Source organism: Gopherus evgoodei, chromosome 9 (assembly GCF_007399415.2).
Source record: "Gopherus evgoodei ecotype Sinaloan lineage chromosome 9, rGopEvg1_v1.p, whole genome shotgun sequence".
Lineage (NCBI taxonomy): Eukaryota > Metazoa > Chordata > Testudines > Testudinidae > Gopherus > Gopherus evgoodei.
In genome coordinates, this window is record NC_044330.1 from 60,489,042 (window position 1) to 60,509,032 (window position 19,991).

Consider the following 19,991-nt stretch of genomic DNA (forward strand, 5'->3'; position numbering starts at 1 on the left):
AATTGCCCTGAACTGTGACAACATGGTCACATAGCCACCGTCTCTCCAGCTTTTGCCACGGCCAGGCTGGGCTGTTTAATTCTGGGTAACTTAGAGAAGAGGAAGGAGCAGGGCTGGCTGCACCATGCAGAGGGATAAGGGGTGAGACTAGCCTCACATACAGATCTCAGTTCCATGCAAAGCTTCCCATGGTCCCTAGGGAAGGGCTCACGGAGGCAGCACCTGGCTGGCTGGACACCCTGCAATCAGATAGCTGCCCAGAGACCAATTCCACTGCTGCCTCCAGCACAGCTCAGCCTGGGACTCAGCAAGGCCAGGCTTTGGGTAGCAGAGAGAAAAGGGCAGCTGCTTGTTTGCTAGCCAGGGGGTTGGTTGGAGGGCCCAGCCTCAGACAGAGTATGCCATCTAGTGGCTGCAACATGGGCTTTAGTCACTCTCTGAAGCAGCCCTGTTGCTGTGGCTCAGCTGCTGTCTCCAAGAGCAGGTTTGACAGGAGTGGGATGCACCTCATGCCCACTTTAGCAGCTACTTTGATGCTTTAGAACAGGTTAACTGCAATTGGGTGGCCAGTCCTTTTGTAACACCAGTTGGCGGCTGGCAGGATTGAACCTGGGGCCTCTGGTGCTTAGTGGATGAGCCTCTACTGCATGACCTAAAAGCCAACTAAGGCTGTAGAGCAAGCTCAATCTCTCTCTCTTTAAGTGGTCTCGGTGCCACTGGATGGGGCAGAACACCACACCCAGGTATGTGGGTTACTTTCAGCAATCAACGTGGCTACGCTGTGCACAGCGACCCTGACAGGGCTTTGGGGGTGGGCATTTTGCATGGACTCCAGAGCAAATCCAGGCCCACGGCAAGGAAAAAGGGAAGCTTTGTACAAGCACCCTGGGATCAGAAAACAGTTGGGTTCCTTGTGCCTTGCACATGGCCAGGCTGTGTGTCAGGACTGTGTTGTGCCACAGATGGGCATGATGCTTTGAGGGTAAAGATTCTGTCTGGGAACTTGAGCTAACAGTTCTGTGGCCATGCGAGCCAGCAGAGTATTGCTCTCCCCGTCCCCCCAGGGTCCAGAGCTCTACCGCTTCAGCTCTTTCATCTCCTGCAGGCAAAGGCAGAACAAGAGCCACTGGCTGGATACGGAAGCAAGACAAATTGAGACTAGAAATAAAGGTGCAAATTCTTAGCTCTCTCCACACAGATCCAGGTCACAACTGGCCCACATAGCAGCCGCAGCAATCGCTTCCATGCAGCGATTCCCCACCCCCAGCTCCTTGCACAGGCAGGCGTCAGGGGCTCTTCTTTATAATGCAGAGCCCATTAGCTGAGGGAGTAGCAGGCCCCACTGAAGAAGGAGACAGCTTAACCTGCCAGGCAGTGCGTTCCATCTCCCTCCCTGCCTGATCCCCACCCGACAAGCCCAGTATCCTCAAGACAGAGGTTGTCACACTCGTTTCACATGAGCTTCTGGCTCCCCTGGGTCACCAGTGAGCCGCCACCCTTTGGGCCGGGCTGCCCAGCTGCAGGGCTACATGTTGGGGGGGAGGCTCAGAAGCATGCCCAGATCTGAGGAACTAACAGTAGCTCAGCACATTATGCTCCCAGGTCATTTTGAAGCCCAGACATCTGGCAGCATGTCTGAACTTCTCAGAGGTGTGAGCCAAGTGCCACAGCGCTGCCAGCAAAGGCCTTAGTTCAGCCTCAGCTGTGGTTTTACCCTTCGCATGGCAGCCATAAGATCTGCCAGCAAGCAGACAGCTTGGCCAGGCTAAGCTAGGTCCCGCTAGGGCACCAGCAGAGCTACATCAGCAAACGGCTCCCGGTAGAGACGAGGCCTCGATCTTCCTGCTGTCACATCTCAGCAGCAGTGTGAATGATCACACAACACTCAGTGGCTCATTGTCCTTAGCACCGTTTAATGTAGTGGGTCCCTCGCTAGTCGCCTCCCTATGCCCCCGAGGTGGGAATACATACCTGCGGCCAGCGGGCTAGGGGACACTAACAAGCTCAGTAATCAACAGCTTAGAAAATACACGTAACATTGTAAAAAACACCGCTCAGGGATGCTGTACAGAGCCCACTGCGCCTTTAGTGTGTAGGAAGAACAGTGGTACACAAAATGTACATTAGCACATCCCTGTGCTGGGCCAGCAGTTGGGCTGGGCCATGCACATCAGGCAAAGGGGATAATGTTGTAGGCTTCAGGACTATAATAGAACAGCCGATGGTAGTGCCTGGCAGTCAGGATTATACACCAGGAGACCAGGCAGTGCGTGGCCAGCGGGGGCTCCGTGCTGTCCGACACTCACATCTGTGATTCCAAACACTGGGAACGTTCCTTCCCTCCTGTCTCACTGCCACAGTGAGGGCTTCCTGGCCTTCCTTAGCACATTCCTCACCCTACCTGCCTGCTAAAGCCTGTAGGCTGCCCATTGCCCAGCAAGGGCTCTGCAGATCCACTTTCCCTTCCCACTTGGACAGCAGTCCTAGGGCTGGTCTACACTAGGGGGGTGCTGATCTAAGATACGCAACTTCAGCTACACAAATGGCATAGCTGAAGTCAAAGTATCTTAGATCGATTTACCTCTTGCCCTCATGGCACGGAATCGATGTCCGCAGCTCCCCGTCGACTCTGCTACCACTGCTCGCTCCAGCGGAGTTCCTGAGTCGATGGGGAGCGCGTTTGGGGATCGATATATCACATCATGAGACGCGATATATCGATCCCCGATAAATTGATCGCTATCCGCTGATAGGGCAGGTAGTCTGGACATACCTCTAGTCTCTGCTGGCCAGGGGCTCCCACATCACAGCACAGAGCAGCAGCCATGGGAGTGAGTCCCTGCGTGTGATTTTCTAGTGGGCAATTGAAATAAGGCTCCCTGCCCCTCAGGGCTTTTAGTTAGGGTTATCTGAAGGCCTTTCCCTGACAGGCTCCTGTGCTGAACACAATTGCACATGGTGGGAGTGGAGGAGCTAGCCTAGGGGCTGTGGCCAGGGCCTGGGGTGCAGCGGGAAGGAGCAAAAGTGCGATTTGAAAGCCAATGGAGAGCCCTTTCCAAGCCCCGGGGCCTGCATGTGCACTGCAGGGACTGGAGCCTGGGGCTGTCAAGCCACTGGCCAGGAACATCAGAAACTGACTAGCAGCCAAACCACTACACCCACTGTACACAGGCACCCCAGGCTATCAGCAAGGGCACCCGTGTGCCCGTTGGCTGATAACGCACCACAACTCTTCCCTACACCCATAGGGAAGCCATAGGCCAGTGGCGTGGCACTTTGAGCTATACCTCCAGCTGCTCAAGTCCATAGCATGGAATTGTGTTGTGGGTCATAGCACCCTATGGCCTGTTTTTTTTACTGGGCCTTCAGGGAAGGGCAGACCACTAGCCTCAGACAAGAGCCTGTCTCATATACACCACATGGGGAAAGGACAGGCTGCAGGGGGATGAGGTGAAACTAGGCCCGGTCACTCAGCATGACAAGGATTTAACCAGATGGCCCAGCTGGGGCCTATGTGATTTGACATCATGCAATAAACCAGTGGTCTCCAAAGTTGGGTGCACACACCCCAGGGGGTGTGCAAGAGGATCCTTCAGGGTGTGAGGCAGGAGGAGCACTGCTTTGACAGGTTGGGCAGCTTTTTTTTTTTTTTGCTTGGGGTGGCAAAAATGGTAGAGCTGGCCCTGCGGCACGGCAAGGGGTGCGCGATCAAAAAATGTTGGAGATCACTGCAATAAACAATCACGTTTGCTAGCTTGTACACGTGGGTGTGTGTTGGGCTCTGGGCACATAAATGATTCATTTTCAGGCTCCAAAGGCTTTGGGTGGATTTAACCTTCCCTGTAGTGTTCGAAACTCAAATCAGGGCAGCCTTGGGTAAGTGCATGAAAATCAGGAAGTGAAATGGACAGTGTGTGATCTTGAGCAGGCTAGTTCCACTGTCTGAGATGAGTGAAGTGAAATGGGTCCAACAGCCTAGAGGGTGAAAAGTACAGCAGAGCTTTTAAATCTGTGTAGTGTTAAGGAGGCTTCCTCACTGCATGTAAGCAGTGTCAGAGATTATTGTTAAGTGGTGCCATGGCCCAGTTCCATTTCTGAACACCCTGGGGGAGGAGACTCTTTAAAGGGGGCTGTAACATAACATCTGCTAACTGCTCAAAAAGGATTCCAGGAATTTGATTCACATCAGAAATCCAGAGCCCAGCATGAAAACAATGGGATTTCCAGTTCGATATTCCTGTATTATTTCAGGAGTCTTCTCATCCCATGGCTTTAATCACCTCCTGGAGGCAACAGGATACCCTGCACTGAAACGCTGAGCTCCCTTTGCTGCATTTTCACATAACATTGTAATTACTCAACCTGAATTATTTGCAAATCAGTTGTTTATTTTTCTAAAGCAGCTATTTCCTCTTTGGCTACAGCCAGTTTTATTCAGGTTCCAAGGCTTGATTGGAAAAGATGCACGTGCAAATTCAGCAAAAAGCTTATGTCAAATTTCTTTTCAAGGGTTTAGTACTGGATGCAAGAGAGACCGTTGCAGGAGTGGCTCTTACTGCCATGAGCATATTGGAAACATCCCATCCTTGCTACAGTCTCTTCCTGGGTGGAGAATGTCAAAAGTTTAGCGTAGTTACAGTTAGTGTTAAGGAGCATTTGAAGAGATTAGTGTTTTAGCTATTCCCCCCGAATCGCTAGCTCAAAATCTTCCCCTTAAAAAGAGTGTGACCCAGATGAGTCATAAGCAAATGACCCATCCCTTTTTAAGTGCTATTTTTGTATCGACAAGGGGTTAGGTTATTTTCAATGTATGTCTTTGTTTTTATGCCTGTCCCCGGCCCACTCCTGGCTGAGGGGTGAGGTATCTCACTTGGTGCATGATCACATGAGGAATGGCACGTGATAGGGTGTCTGGCTACAGCTAGCTGCCCACTGCATGCCCTGCAGCTGAGTGGGAAGGGAAGGGCACAAGCCTGGCCCTGCTCTGACGTGGGGCCTGATCCCCCTTGGGCATAGAGCACCCAAAACCCATAGTGCAATGAGAGCTCAGCACCTCTCCAGTAGTACCGAGCCCTGATCTGTGTGGTCCCATTGGGCACACAACGTGCATCGGCCTATCCCAACCTCCCTGGATGGCACCATGCCAGGGAGAGTCTGGGAATGCATCAGGCAGGGAGGTGGGGCACTTTAAATGGGGGTTCCCTCACACTCTCAGATCAGAATATAGGCAGGACCAGGCTGTCTCCCAGTTTAGCTCCATGTCCTCCGACCAGCAGCTGCCCAAAGCTGTGGCCAGACCCTTGCACTTCTCTCTGACCCATGGTGAATGGAGTTGTGCCCCCTGCATGGGCTCTGCCTAGCACAGCTCCTGCCCATGGGAACAAGTGCTGTCATGCTCCTGTCTCCCTAGAGTTCCTCCTATACCCTACTCAACTCCAACCCCACTAGCATTTGCAGCAGAGCTGCCATCCCTGGTGTTCTGGGAACGTGCCCTCCCACCCCCACCCAGCTGCAGAGCTACAGCAGGGATCTCCCCCAGGGGCTGCTAGTGGGAGAGGCAGCCCACTGGTCAGGTTCCTACTCAGCTTCTAGAGGAGGGACAGACCCTCTGAACCTGCCAGAAAGAGAGAGATCCCAAGGGCTCTGCCCGGGCTTCCAGGAGCCAGCTGGGAGGCAGCATCAGTCTCCTCTCTGTAGTAATAGCCTAGGCTGGCTAGCGTCACAGATAGCAGGGCAGGGGCTCTGAGCCCAGGCGTGGGCCACGCCCAGCACAACACTGAGAGATTTAAGCAGCTAGTGGGTTTAGACTATTGTTCCAAACACAATGGAGAGGAAGAGGATGTCGGGGGCTGAGAATTTGTGGCAGGTCCCCAGCAAATTCCTTTGGTTACTTTAGAAGCCATGTGTGTTAGAAGAAGTGATTAACACTTTACGACCAGAAGTGCTGGAGTGCAGGGGCCGGGAGGAACAGACCAGCTCAAGTCCTTAATGCCAGGAAATCCCAGCTTGAACCTGCTTCTACAGAACTATAGGGTGCCATCGTGTCTCTATAGCTACAGTCCAGGTGCAGTTCTCAGGGAGGTAAATCCCAGAACAATGGCACAGGGTTTGCACCCAGGACAGACTAGGGTCTGGCTGCTTGGGCCACACTAGATGCCCAGACCCAGAGAGGGCAGCAAGAGGCTTTGGTTCCTGGGTTAGTGCTTTCTCCTGTTGCCTCTCATCCCTGAGCTACTTGCTCATGTGATATGATGTGTTTATAAGGTACGCTGGATGGCCAGAGCAGCTCCTATGGAGACTGGCAATCAGCAAGACAAGGGGGTACCCAACTGGGAGGCCTGTAGGGTCTGCAGCAGCACATTGCATCAGCAATCACACACTGAGAGGGAGACACGCTCCAGAACCCATTCCACTAGGGCATAGAACTCCACTCCGTGATCCCCCTGCAATTGGACAAGGGGAGCAGATGCCACCTGGATAGGCATGGTGGTGACATAGGGTCCAGAGCTGGGGGGGAGGGGGACAAAGCAGTGCCACACCTGCACCGTGCAAGAGCACTGGGAGGCTTGGAGACAGGAGCAGGGCAGGTGCAGATGGGACAGGTGCCAAGGGCAGCAAAGGAGAGTCAGTGCCCTAATGTGAGCAGGTGTGACAGCAGGGCCCGGACCCTCCCATCACACACCAAAGGCACCAGAGCTGCTGGCCACAGGCGCCTAAAGCTGCCCCATGGACAAACAGATGGGTCTCCAGCCCTCACATGCCCCAGGGCAAGGTGGACGCTGGGACCTGAAAGCCAGGGCAGGTGGCCACTTGGCACCAGGTGTCTGAGCTTATCAGAGACAGGATGGTCTGGGGAACGGGGTTTCTGCACAGAGCTCCCAGCTGCTTGCCAAGATGCCCAGGTGGCATCACCCCATCGTACAGCAGGCATGAGGAAGGCACAGACAGGGAAGTGCATATAGTCACACACAATCAGTGGGTGAAACGGGACGAGAACCAAGGAGTCCTGGGCTTCCATTCCCATGCCCCAGCCACTGCCCCACATGGTAATAGCTAGGGATGAGTCGCAACTGCAGTAGAATGTGGGTGTGAGCCGATACCAGGTGACCCTGGCCTGGGTTCTTGGACCCTCGTGGAATGGACTCAGAACAAACTGTAGGCAAGGGGCCCACACAGGGGGGAAGTGCCCCTCAGCTATACCTCAGGGGAGGGACCTGTACTGGGGAGCGGTGCCTCCCCAGCTAAACCCTGGGCAAGGAGCCTGCAAGGGGGGGGGGGGGGGGGCGTGCCTTCTCAGCTAAACCCTGGGTGAGGGGTCCGCACTGGGGGGGGCAGTGCCCACTCCTGGTGTGGAGCTGGTCTTGGCTACAGGAGGGGGAGCCTTCAGTGAAGAGCATCTTGAACCTGGCAGGAAATGCGGGATGTTCAGAGCCCCCCGTCCCCCTCATAGCCCTCACTGTTTTGGGTGAGGAAGAGCCAGGCAGTTTGGCAGCCAGCTAGAGGGCCAGGGGCTCATCCCATTCCCTGTCCCTTGGGGACTACTGGTTCCAGGCCCTGCTTTGGGTGGAACGTACAGTCCTAGCGCCATGGCTGAAAGCCAGGGCTGGGCAGGAAGTTGGCGGGGACAGGCTCTCCCTGGCGCTAAGGTCCCTGGCTCCTCCCCCACCACATGTGCTCCTCCCCCTTCCCGCATGCCCCTCTTCCTTCCCACAAGGCCCCTCCACAGGAAAAAAGCAACTTAAAAATACAAAAATAAATAACATTGGCAGGGATCTCACACACACGGATAAGGCACTGGTGCGAGATCCTCTTTGGTTGTGCCACCTGGGGTCATAGCAGTGGGGCAGCAATGTCTTCTGCCCCACCCTGGCACCGCACAATGGAGAGGGAGATCTTTGGGCAGGCAGCAGTGGGGACCAGCTGTGGGGCTCTCCCGGCTGGCTGTAGAACCTGCTGCAAACCTTGGCAAGGGCTGGGGAAGCGAAAGCAACATCCCCTTTGGCGTGTTGAAGAGTCCAGTTTCCTCTGGCTTCCAGTTCAGCTCCAGAAATCCCGGTCCGCTCTCCAGCAGAGCCCCTCCCACCCGGAGCGCTGTTTGCTTGGCTTTGGTGGCCCGGCCCATGACAGCTCGGTGCTAGAGGAGATAGCCAGTGCAGCCTCCCCCTCTTTGGGGCTTCAGGCCGTGGCATCCTGGGAAGGGCTGAACCCCCCTTTTGTGCCAGTGCCCTGCTGGATCTTGCCAGCTGGAAGGCACGTGACGGGCTCCCACTGAATCAGTGCATTGATGGAGAGGGAGAAGAACGACGCGCACTGGCACTATTCGCTTGGGTCACCAGCTGGGAGGCCACGGGGGGTGGCGGGATGCTCCCACACACCCCTCTCTGCTCCAGGGTCCTCCAGCAGCAGCCTGTGAGAAGGCTATGGCTGTCAGCTCTCGGCCGCACCACTGTGGAGGAGACCGTGGCCACATAGCCACCAGGAGGGTAGCGCTGGCGCTAATAATCTCTGGGCCCAAGCAGGAGGCTCTCCCTGAGACACCTGAGCTGCTCCTCCCCCAGCTTGATCTTCTCCTCCAGCTCCCGCTGCTCGATGATGAGGGCCGACTTCATCTTGACAAAGTGCTGGTAGTCCTGGAGCTGCTCGGCTGGCAGGGAGCGTGAGATGGTGCCGAACACGGCCCTCTCTCGCCGATCCACATGCTCCTTCAGATCCTTGGCATCCTCCAACTGCTCTGTCAGCTGACGCTTCTTCTCCAGCAGCGCCAGCTGTGGGAGGCAGAGCGGAGAGCAGTGAATGCACATGGCAGACCCACCACGGACTTGGGGGGTGAGACCCCCCCCACATCAGAGCAGTGTCCAAGTGAGACCCCGCACACAACAGAGCAGTGCCCAAGTCAGACATCCCCCAACATACAGAACAGGGAATTGCCCAGGTGAGACACACTTCCTCACACACAGACACAACAGGGCAGTGCCCAGGCCACATAATTAATTTAAAAATATCAGAGGAAACTGGATGTGGGGGGGAGACAGCACAGAAAGCTGGGGAAGCTTCCCCTCCAAACACTGTCAGTGTCTGTTTCAACCCACAGTCCCCTACTACCCCAGCCCTGAATTTCCATCCCCCACCACTCTGCCGCTGCCCCTCACTCCTGAGCCACAGCCTCTCCTAAACAGAGACAGAGCACCTGTTTGACCTGTGCTTTGCTAATGCAGCGTTGGGGTCAAAGCACTGCTAAATCTTGACCCATAGCCCTGGTGTTCCAACCACACATTAACCTGGGTAACCACAATCTGCTCCAGAAATTCATCCTGCGGGTCAGCTGAACACAGGATTCTACCCCACTTCTGCCTATAGAACGTTGCTGTGCATTATTAAATGCCCTACTTCAGAGGTGCCTGCATGTCAGCTAAGGGGGTGGAGGAGGACAGATTCCTGGGGATCCTGTAGGATCAGACTTTTGTTGCTGCTTGTGAACCACCATCCTGGTGCCCAGGCTAAGGGGGTGACGTGGACGAGCTGGCACATGCATACCAATACAGAGGATTGTGCCCCTCCCCAGAGCATCCCCCCACATACCTTCTCATCCTTGGTGGCCTCATGGTCCAGACTGTTGAGGGCATTCTCCACCCGGGCCAGCCGCCCCGAGAGTGACAGCAGCAGATTTACCACCTTGTCCAGGTCTCCGATGAAGAGACGGAACTTGTCAAATTCATTGGGTTTGCAGACGCCCTTCACCTGGCACTCCACCTCCTCCCCCAGTGCTGCGTTGGCGTTGATGTCCTCCTGGAGGCCCCGCTGTGCCTCCTGCAGCACCGTCAGCTTCCTGCTGATGCTCTCGATGAGCTGCGCCTGCGGAGGGAGAGAAATGTGGGGCATGGGGCAAGAGCGGGGATTAAAACCCAGGGGTCATGTCAGGTGCCATGTTCATGACAGGTGGAGTAGGGGAGTCTGGGAGTCAGGACTCCTGGGTTCTGTCTTTGGCTCTAGGAGGGATGTAGGGGCTGGTGGTTAGAACAGGAGGGACTGCGAGTCAGGACTCCTAGGTTCTATTCCTGGCTCTGGGAGGGACATGAGGGCTGGTGGTTAGAGCAGGGGGGCCTGAGAGTCAGGACTCCTGGGTTCTATCCCTGGTAATATCAGGTCCAAGAGACAGTGCACAATCCCCATAACCTCTGTCCCACTTTACCTTCTTCTGTGCTAGCTCGTGATCCACCTCCTCCTCCTCTGAGGTCCCCTCCGGCAGCTCCTTCATCTTGTTGAGCAGCTCAGCTTTGCCCGCCGAGGTGTTGTAATAGGCTGAGTAGGAGGTGGGGCTGACAGCGCCTCCCAGGGGAGAGGAGATGGGCTGGAACTCCTCCCTGCACACATACAGCACACGGGGTCGGACACAGCCCAGAGTGGAGGGAAGCTGAGCTTCCAGTTGCAGAGTGGGGAAAATTACTGTCAGGGACACGCAGGGCCACCCAGAGGATTCAGGGGGCCTGGGGCAAAGCAATTTCAGGGGCCCCTTCCATAAAAATATTGCAATACTATATTCTCGTGGGGATCCCTGCAGGGCCTGGGCAAACTGCACCACTTGCTCCCCCGCCACGGGTGGCCCTGGGAAAAATAAACCTTCCGCATCTCGGCACAAATCCAGTTTTAAGAAAACTTCTTTACAAGGTATCACTTGTTCTCAGCATCAGCTAGTGCTAAAAGGCACTAAAGCTCATTAAAAGGGTTGGACAAATATTTTCCGTCCAAACTTTTTTTGGATCGAAAACTAGGGGTTTTTAAAAAGCAGAACAAAATCACAGACAATGCCTGCTTTCCTTCAAAATTTGTTGTGTTTTTTTTAAATTGAAAAGCTGAAATTAGTCTGCCAAAACCTGAATATGGTTTAGGGTTTCAGAAGTGTGTGGCCAAATATTTGCTGCTTGCTTTGTTTGATTGCTTAAAGAAACAATAAAAAAAATTCTGCTTAAAAAAAATCCAAAACTTTTGAACCACCTCAGCTTGTGACCAAACGCCTAAGCCCATCCAGAGATTTTTCCAGGTTTCTGATACTCTGCTGGCTTCCTTGACTCATATCTGTCTCCATACCTTTGGGTTCATTTAGCCTAGAACATAAGAACGGCCATACTGGGTCAAACCAAAGGTCCATCCAGTCCAGTATCTGTCTACTGACAATGGCCAATGCCAAATGCCCCAGAGGGAGTGAACCTAACAGGTAATGATCAAGTGACCTCTCTCCTGCCATCCATCTCCACTCTCTGAAAAACAGGGACTAGGGACACCATTCCTTACCTATCCTGGCTAATAGCCATTAATGGACTTAACCTCCATGCATTTATCCATTTCCTAGACTGACTCCATGGGGTCCCTCACAAACTGGAGACGGTTACTGTGGGTTTGTCTTTAGTATAGACTATGTACTGTGACAAAGTTCCTCCTCTACCTTGGTGGGTCCTGCGCTTATTGGCAGATTTTGCTCACCTCAGTGATCTTCCCAACTGTCTGGATCAACTCCCCCTGTGTCTGATCAGGAGTTGGGAGGGGACCCGGGCCTGCCCTCTACTCTGGGTTCCAGCCCAGGGCCCTGTGGATTGCAGCTGTCTATAGTGCCTCTTGTAACAGCTGCATGACAGCTACAACTCCCTGGGCTACTTCCCCATGGTCTCCTCCAAAGACCTTCTTTCTCCTGGTGTCTGATAACGCATATACTCCTTAGTCCTCCAGCAGCACACCCACACCCTCTCAGCTCCTTGTGCCTCTTGCTCCCAGCTCCTCACACGCACTTCCTCTCCTCTGGCTCCTCCTTGCCTGACTGGAATGAGCTCCTTTTTAAACCCAGGTGCCCTGATTAGCCTGCCTTAATTGGCTGCAGGTGATCTAATCAGCCTGTCTGTCTTAATTGGTTCTAGCAGGTTCCTGGTTACTCTAGTGCAGCACCTGCTCTGGTCACTCAGGGAATAGAAAACTACTCATCCAGTGACCAGTATATTTGCCCTCTACCAGACTCCTGTATCTCACTGGCCTGGGTCTGTCACAGTACATACTCCACAAAATGAGCATTTGAGCTTGTTCCAGAATCTGCGATGAGCCTATGTTGTGAAAACTGAAATGCTCAAAATAGCACATGCATGTGAATGGACAAAGGGTGTTAAAATTAAATTAACCCAGGGGTTCTCAAACGGGGGGTCGGGACCCCTCAGGGGGTCACAAGGTTATTACTGGGGGTCGCGAGCTGTCAGCCTCCACCTCAAACCGCTTTGCCTCCAGCATTTATAATAGCGCTAAATGTATAAAAAAAGTGTTTTCAATTTATAAGGGGGCAGGGGGTGTCGCACTCAGAGGTTTGCTGTGTGAAAGGGGTCACCAGTACAAAAGTTTGAGAACCACTGAACTAACCCCTCTGAAGCCTCAGGGAATGCAGGGGAGGGGGGGTCTCCCTTGGTAGGGTTGGGCAGGATATTGCTCTTCTCATGTGATCCCTCCCCTAGTGGCTAAAGAAGCTACTCTCCCCTGACATGAATCTCCCTATGGCACTGAAATTAAATATAGACTATAATTTGGCATTTGAGAAGTGAAAGGGATGGTAGCCCTAATGGAAAAGCTACCAGCTTGCTCTTCTGCAAGCCTCAAACTGCTGAATGAGCTTTAGGGTAGGGAAGGCTGTGCCTCCCAAACAGCCTGGCCCTGCCCCCTATCTGACCCCCACCCACTTCCTGCCCCCCAACTGCCCACCTCCCTCAGAATCCCCGACTCATCCTGTTCCTTGCCCCCTCACCATCCCCCCGAGACCCCCCACCACCACCACCCTGGGACCCCACCCCTGCTCCCTGTCCCCTGACTGCCCCGACCCCTATCCATCCCGCCGAGTCCTGACAGACCCCCGGAATGCCCACAATCCAACCCCTTCATTCCCTGTCCCCTGACTGCCCCCCCAACCTCTGCCCCCTCCCTGTCCCCTGGCTGTCCCCGGGACTCCCTGCCCCTTATCCAACTCCCCTGGCCCCGGCCCCAGCCCCAGCCCCAGCCTCTTACCCCGAGCTCCTCCTATCACCAGGAGCCTCAGCGCGTAGCATCCAGGAGCGTCCCTAAACAGCGGTGCAGCGTGGCTCCGGCTGGGCCTGAGCTCCCAGCCCCACTCCCTTACCATGCGGCTCTGAGCAAGGTGGAGCTCAGGCTCCGCTGGAGCTTGCAGCACCGCCCCCTTACCATGTGGCTCTGAGTGGGGCAGAGCTCAGGCCCTGCTGGAGCTCACAGCCCCGCCCCCTTACCACACGGCTCTGAGTGGGGCAGAGCTCAGGCCCCACTGGAGCTCACAGCCCTGCCCCCTTACCACACGGCTCTGAGTGGGGCAGAGCTCAGGCCCCGCTGGAGACACGCTGTAGCTGTTCAGGGAAGCTCCTGGATGTGCTGAGGCTCTGGGAGAGGAGCGGGGTTGGGCCGAGAGCCTCAGCTGTTCTCCTGGGGGCCGCTGCGGAGCCCGTAGCCTGGGGCAAATTGCCCCACTTGCCTCCCCCTCTGGGCGGCCCTGGGGACAAGGGGGAATCTGCACCTGAATCCCAATGGCTGCTAATTCCACTAGGCTCTTTGAACCCTAAGCATGCAGTCTCAGGGCACCAGATCCCCCAATCCCTTGGCTCCAGCTTGGGGACAGAAGCGGCATTTTGCCAGATGGGGGGAGGCAGTTAGACATTAGGGGCTGAGATGCCTGTCACAGCCCGTGGGTTTGCTAAGCAGCCTCAGGAGAGCAGGAGCTGGACCTGGCCAGACCCCCAGCAGGCTCTTCTGGTGCCACATGGTGCAGGTGGGTGCCAGCACAGACGGCACTTTCTTCCTGTTCTGCCTCCTGTGTCAGAGCAGCAGCAAAGCGCTGATAGCTGCCTGTGCCCAGGCCCCATGCCCATCCCTGTCCCTGCCCCTGCAGGGTCCAGCCCAGCATCTGCTAACTGCCTGTGCCCAGGCCCCGCAGCCGTCCCTGTCTCTGCCTCCACAGGGCCCAGCCTAGCATCTGCTAGCTGCCTGAGCCCTGGGAGCGGGTGTGAAATTCCCTCTCCCCGCATTTAGAACACAGGGGGGGATCCCTGCAGTGCCCCCATGCCATTGGCACCCCACTATGGGCGCCCTGGAGTGGTCTCCTGTCCCCAAGACCACATGGAATGACCCGCAGCTGAAACGGTGCAGAGGTGACCCTGCAATGTTCAGCAAGCCCAGGGGCTGCTTGGCTGCGGACACAGGGAAATGGGCAACCGTGGGACAAAACCCAGAAGGAGGGAAGACGCTGTGATTGCTTGGGGCCGTGCAGCCACCCCGAAGGAACGTGCACAGAACATGCAACACCCCCAATGCCCCAGTGGTTGCACCAGCACCCATGAGCTATTTACACATCAAAATCCGGGCCCACCCAGGAAGAGCCAAGACAACTCCTACCTTTCCTGAGCCTCAGCCTCACTCTGCTTCTCCAGCCGCCAGTCCTGCTGGAAATGGTCCTTCCACGAGTGGCGGTCCCCCACCGAGAAGAGCTCTCCCATGACCTCGGCGGCTGTCACCATGCTAGAGGCTGGGCTCAGCACACCTGCCAGGGAACGATCCCTGCCCGCCACGTCTCGCATCAGTTCCTCTGAGGTCATTCGGCAGGGCGGCTGCCGGCCCAGCCGGCAGCTCTCCACCTCTGCAATCTCCTGGGCCGACTCCACCTCCTTGGGGGCTGCAGGAGGAGGCAGGGAGTGAGCGGCCATGTCTGCCACATGGGCCCATGCCACGGGAATTCACAGAGAAGGACCACTCACCCAGGCAGGGGGGGCTGGGCCGCAGGCGCTCCTGGCCCCAGCTAATCACTTGGTATTGTTCATCCTTTACAGACTTGCCCTTATCCCACCGTGGCGTCTCCTTCACCCCCACCTCTGACAGCCCATCTGGCCTGTAAACAAAATCCCAGAGGAAAGGTGTTAGTAGGGAGCCTAAGTAATGTAGCAGCACCCAGAGCATCCAGCTCTTGGGGTACTGAGGGAGCTGGAACCCCCCCTACCTCAGGGGGCAACTTTGGGCCACTGGACTCAGGGAGCAGCCTTGGCTCAGGGGCCTTGCCACAAGCTTGAAAGGAGTGTGTGCTGGATCACAGCACGTTCACGGGAGCCAAAAAGGCAATCGCACCTGGCCTGGCTTTCAGAGGGTTCGGTCAATGTCAGAGGAGGCAGACGGGAGAATTTCTCCCTGCAAGCTCAGCCAAACTCAGTCAGGTCCCACCCTCCCCTGCCAGCATCCAGGGCCATGGGGACCAGGCAGATGTGACATTTAGCTTGACACGCCTTGCTGGGATTTTTGGTTAAAGAGCCCCTTGGACTCAGACATCCAACATGCACTTGGGAGAAGGGATCTCAGAGCTAAAGGTCCAGCATGCGCCCTTCAGTGGGGGACTGAGACACTTCCAAGGATCCCTCCTGCAGAGATGGGGAGGATCACGCTCTTTACTGCTGAAATACCAAACAAGCAGAGGAAAACACACCCCAGGGCCTGACCCTTCTTCTCTGGCCTTTCCAGGCACCCCTGCCATCAGGCTGGACCCAGCAGGTGATCCACCCACCTCCCACCCCTCCCCGCCTCTGGACATGGACAGCCTGGGCCAACAGCTCTTTGCTCCGGGCTCTTGTGAGCCATGATGGGCCATGGGCCAGGGAATCGGCAGGACGAACAGTCAGTCCAAAGCTGCCCCAGAGAGACAGCGATCGTGGGAAAGGGAAACCCACACCCCCCACACATGGTACGAGACCTGAGAGCTGAATGGGGGGCGGGCGAAGGGGGGGCCATTCCTCAGTCCCTGCTTGCCTCTGGTGCTATGGGAATCAGCATCCCAGGGACAAGCCTGCCCTGGTCAGCCAACCTGCTGCAAGCACAGCGGGGATGCCAGCCTGGCTCCTGCGCTGGAGTGGGGTGTGTGTGCTGGTGCTGAGCTCAACCCCCGAGCTGCACGGAGTGACCCCACAGAAGGGCCTAAGATGGCCCCAAGGGCCATTGGTCTCTTGCTCGCCTTAGCTCAGGGGTGGTGGATGGTGCAAGGCCTTGCCAGCTCAGCAGCCTGCCTTACATGTGGCCAATGCCCACCAAAGCACTCCAGCCATTGGCACAGCCCCCTAGCCAGCAACTCCCAGCGAGGATGGGGTTTCTCCTCAGCAGAGAGTGGGGCAGGTGCAGCCCCCTGACATAGGCTCAGAACAAGATGCATGCCAGGAGCCCATTACAACACCCGGGATCGGGGGCAGCATCCAGCGGCAGTCTTGAGAGGGAACAGATCATGGTACGGAGGTGAATGACACCCCTCAGGGGCAAGGGGGCAGTGACGGGGCTATGGGCCCCGCCATCGGGGCAATGGGAAAGTGGGCCTGTGGGCCCCGCCATTGGGTAAGAGGGTGGTGACAGGGCCATGGGCCATGCCATCAGAACTGGCGGACCAGGGGTACTTGCCTGGGAGTGTTCCTGGTGGCCATGTCCAGTGCCAGTGGCTCCCGAGGCGAGACGTGGCAGTAGTAGTGATGGTTGTTCCCCTGCTCTGGCAAGTGCCTGGTGTCCAGGGATTCCTGAGGGAGGGTGCCAGGCATTTGAGGCTGTGAGATGGCCACAGGCTTGACCGAGTCCCCAGGGAGCTTGTCCAGGGGAAGGCTCTGGGAGCGCTGCCTTGCAGTCTCCACGCTGCCACCGCCTTGGTAGTGAGGCTGTCCCAGGGGCACTGCGAACAATGCTGCGCCGGGCCCGGTGGGCTCCAGTGGGTAAAGGTGGTGGTGGGAGGCCCGGCGAGTTCTGTACTTCTCCCAGTTAGGGGGTGGGGGCCGGGGAGGGGGCGGCCCTTTCTTTCTGGCCGGACACGGAGGCATCGGGTGCATCTCATCTAGCTTGGCTAAGAGGGCATCTCTCATCTCCTGGCCTCGGGTGCTGGGCGGCTCCATGTTGAGGTGGCTCTCGGAGAAGGCCCTGCCCCGGAGCGGGCGATGGAGTGGCTCGCTGGGGCTCTCTGGCACACGCCGCTCGGAGTCCCAAGAGAGATCGAGAGAGGACGCGGCCCGGTAGCAAGGAAGCCACGTCTGTTCAGAGCTCTCCAAGCAGGGCCGGCAGGGACCCTCCTTCTGGAAGCCAATCTCGTAGTGTGCCAGCTCGCTGGGGAAAACATTGGGGGGCAGAAGCCCCCGAAACCCATTCAATCCCAGCCTGCTTCCTGCTTGGCCTGAGGACAGCCAGCGCTGCAACACCAGCCAGCCACAGGAGCCAGCAGCCAGGGGTCAGAGAGAAACCCCTTCTCTATGGGCCAACTGCCCGTTGCTGTGGCAAGCCCACCCTGGGGCAGTTTCCAGCCCCAGGTAGCCAGCGCCCAGAGTCTTGGCCGCTCGCTAAGGTACTTATCCGACTCCACCCATAGTGTCTGGGCCCCCCATCTGTAATGGAATAGCCGTCTCATGCCCCTGGGCAGGGGTGGAGGCAGGGGAATATTCTCCCCACGGCATGGATGGGAAAAGGAGCTGAGCTTGGATTTCCAGAATCCTAGACCCCCACCACTGAGCAGTTCCTCTGCCTCCCCTCCCGCTGCGCTGACGATGATCCCTATGATACCCCCCCATGGAAAATCCTTCCATGGAGGGCTAGACATGCAATTCTCAGCATCTCTGTGTAGCATGTCATGTTCCCAGCTCTCAAGGACTGAGAGTGGACAGTCCCTGATCCCCTGGCCACGCCTCAATCTCACATTCTAGCTACTGCCAGACCCTCCTCTCAGCACAGAGTGGTGACAGCATCTCTCCGGGCCTTCCCCCACCTTCTGCTCCGTTCCCTGCTTGCCTGGGAGCTGCTAAAATAACTGGCTTGTTTCCTCTGGAACCGCCCTGCTGCATCCTGCCGGCTGCCTTGGGAACAGGGGCAAGTTCTTGGAATGAGGGGCAAGTTCAAAAAGAACGCTAGGGGCAGGGAATCCCCGAGGGTCGGGGCTGAGATCACCAGGGCTCGGACCAGCCTTAGGAAATTCCTGACTGGACAAGGCAGAGAGCGGGCCCATTTCAGAGAGGCACGCTGACCATGCAGTGTAACATACAACAGCCAGCCCCACTCTAGCCTGCTTTGGCTGCGCTTCAACCCCCAGCTTGTGCACAAATCCAAATCCAAATCCTGCTGGAGCCAGATCAAACGCCTGCTTTGCTGGGGCACATGGAGACGTGGTTCTCAGCTACAAGCAGGGCAGAGCTGGAGAGAGGAAAAACTAACCCTTCCAGGAAAGCTAGCAGCAAGCCCGGGAACGCAGCAAGGAGGGGACACCAGCGGGGCCTACCTGGAAAAGCCTAGAAATGGAGAGGCAAAGGGACTCTGAACTCCTCTGCTGGTCTCCCCTGTCAGGCAGCCTGGTATCCTCACCTCAGCCATCTTCCCCACTGAGGCCTTGGCGACGCACAAACCTGACTGATTCCTGCCTAAGTAACCTGGCCCCACAGTCACAGCTGTAAATGTGCTTACCCCACATGGCTGGCTCCACAGGGAAGCAGAACAGCTGTACCTGAACAAGGCACTTTCTCCCAGTACAACAGTGTCACTCTAATACCAGCCTTAGTGTGAGTATCAGCCCAAATCTCGGGCACAGTACCCAGCGGCGATGCCCCCAGAGCACAACAGACTCGCCTGGCATGTGGCTTCTGTTCCCTGGATAGCCTGCCTAGCCCTTTGAGCCTCTCTGCTGATGCTGCCTCTGGGAATGTACTGTACCGCCTCAACCCCTTGCCTCATCACAGCCCAGACCCGTCCCGCAGTCTAATTCAAAACCCATGGCATGGCCACCTCTCACTAACCTGCCCCCCTCTCCTTAGTCCACTGGCTACTCCAGGGTAGGGACTGACCCACCACACCGCCTGCCGCATGTGACATAATGAGTGTAATATAATATCTCACTGAAAGGTGACAGGACCAGAAAGAGTTAATTAACTCACAGACGGACCTGACCCATGGGCGAACTTTAGAGACTTGTTAGGAAGATCTGTAAATGAATAGAGCTTTGAAATGCTAGTCTGCATTGTTAGAGGTAGAAGGGTAGATGTTTGCTCAGGTCTTGTGATGTAACAAACAAGTCTTGTCTATCCCTGTGGCTTTGATTCAAAGATCAAAAAAGGAATATTAACATTGAGTGAAATAGTATTATTGTCTATGTTGTAGTAACCTGTATCTGAACTGTTTAATGGATAAATTACTCTGTGCTAATTGCCAGGATGTTTGGGAGAAGGAGTTAAGCCTATTGTTTTCTCAGGCCAGAAGGCTGCTGGACACGATCCTACTTCATCTCAGATCTGCTTTGGATTTCAAGAAGGGGAAACCTTAAGCCATAAAGATTGAGATCCCCAGTCACTGACTGGAGTCACCCTGAATATGGACATTGGACTATAACCTATGGACTACTGCTAAAAGGACTTTTGGCAACTGCAAGCTCACCTCTACTATGTATCTGAACCTCAAGAACTGAATTCAAGTTTGTATGTATATTGATCTTTTAACCAACTCTCTCTCTCTCTCTTTTTAATACATTTTAGCTTAGTTATTAAGAATTGGCTATAACGTGTATTTTGGGTAAGATCTAAGTTATAATTGGACCTGAGTGTGTGGCTGACCCTTTGAGGTTGGAAGAACCTTTTCTTTTATATGATGAGATAAGATTTTCAGTAATCATCATCATCATCATGAGGTGTGTGTCTGGACAGAGGCCTGAGGCTGGGCACTTTAAGGGAACTGAGGTGTCTGAACTTCTAAGTAACCAGTGAGGTACTGTAGAAGCTGTTCTGTGCTGGCTTGGTAAATCTAAGTATTTGAATAACCACTAGCTTCTGGGGTTTGTCTGCCCCGTTTTGTTTGCAGTTCACCCTAATTGGGTGACCTCAGCTGGCTCCCACGGGCAGCACCGTCACACCGCACCAAACACAGCTCAGTGTGCAGGGGCCAAAAGGGCCTGTCAGATCACCTAGCCGGACCCCTGTAGATCTCTA

At 55.6% G+C, this 19,991-nt stretch overlaps 1 protein-coding gene across 3 annotated transcripts in view; it reads right to left on the reverse strand.

Annotated features, from left to right (window-relative positions):
• Positions 1–2,562: 2,562 nt before the first annotated feature.
• Positions 2,563–19,991, reverse strand: part of SHROOM4 (shroom family member 4) — a 68,526-nt gene continuing 51,097 nt past the window's right edge. For all 3 annotated transcript variants that reach the window (XM_030575294.1, XM_030575295.1, XM_030575296.1), the window contains 6 exons: positions 16,453–17,139; positions 14,781–14,911; positions 14,422–14,698; positions 10,190–10,361; positions 9,580–9,852; positions 2,563–8,765 (listed from right to left, as the gene is read on the reverse strand). In XM_030575294.1, the coding sequence (XP_030431154.1) occupies positions 8,496–8,765; positions 9,580–9,852; positions 10,190–10,361; positions 14,422–14,698; positions 14,781–14,911; positions 16,453–17,139 (1,810 nt within the window). In that variant the 3' untranslated portion in view covers positions 2,563–8,495. The remainder of the gene's footprint in view (positions 8,766–9,579; positions 9,853–10,189; positions 10,362–14,421; positions 14,699–14,780; positions 14,912–16,452; positions 17,140–19,991) is intronic.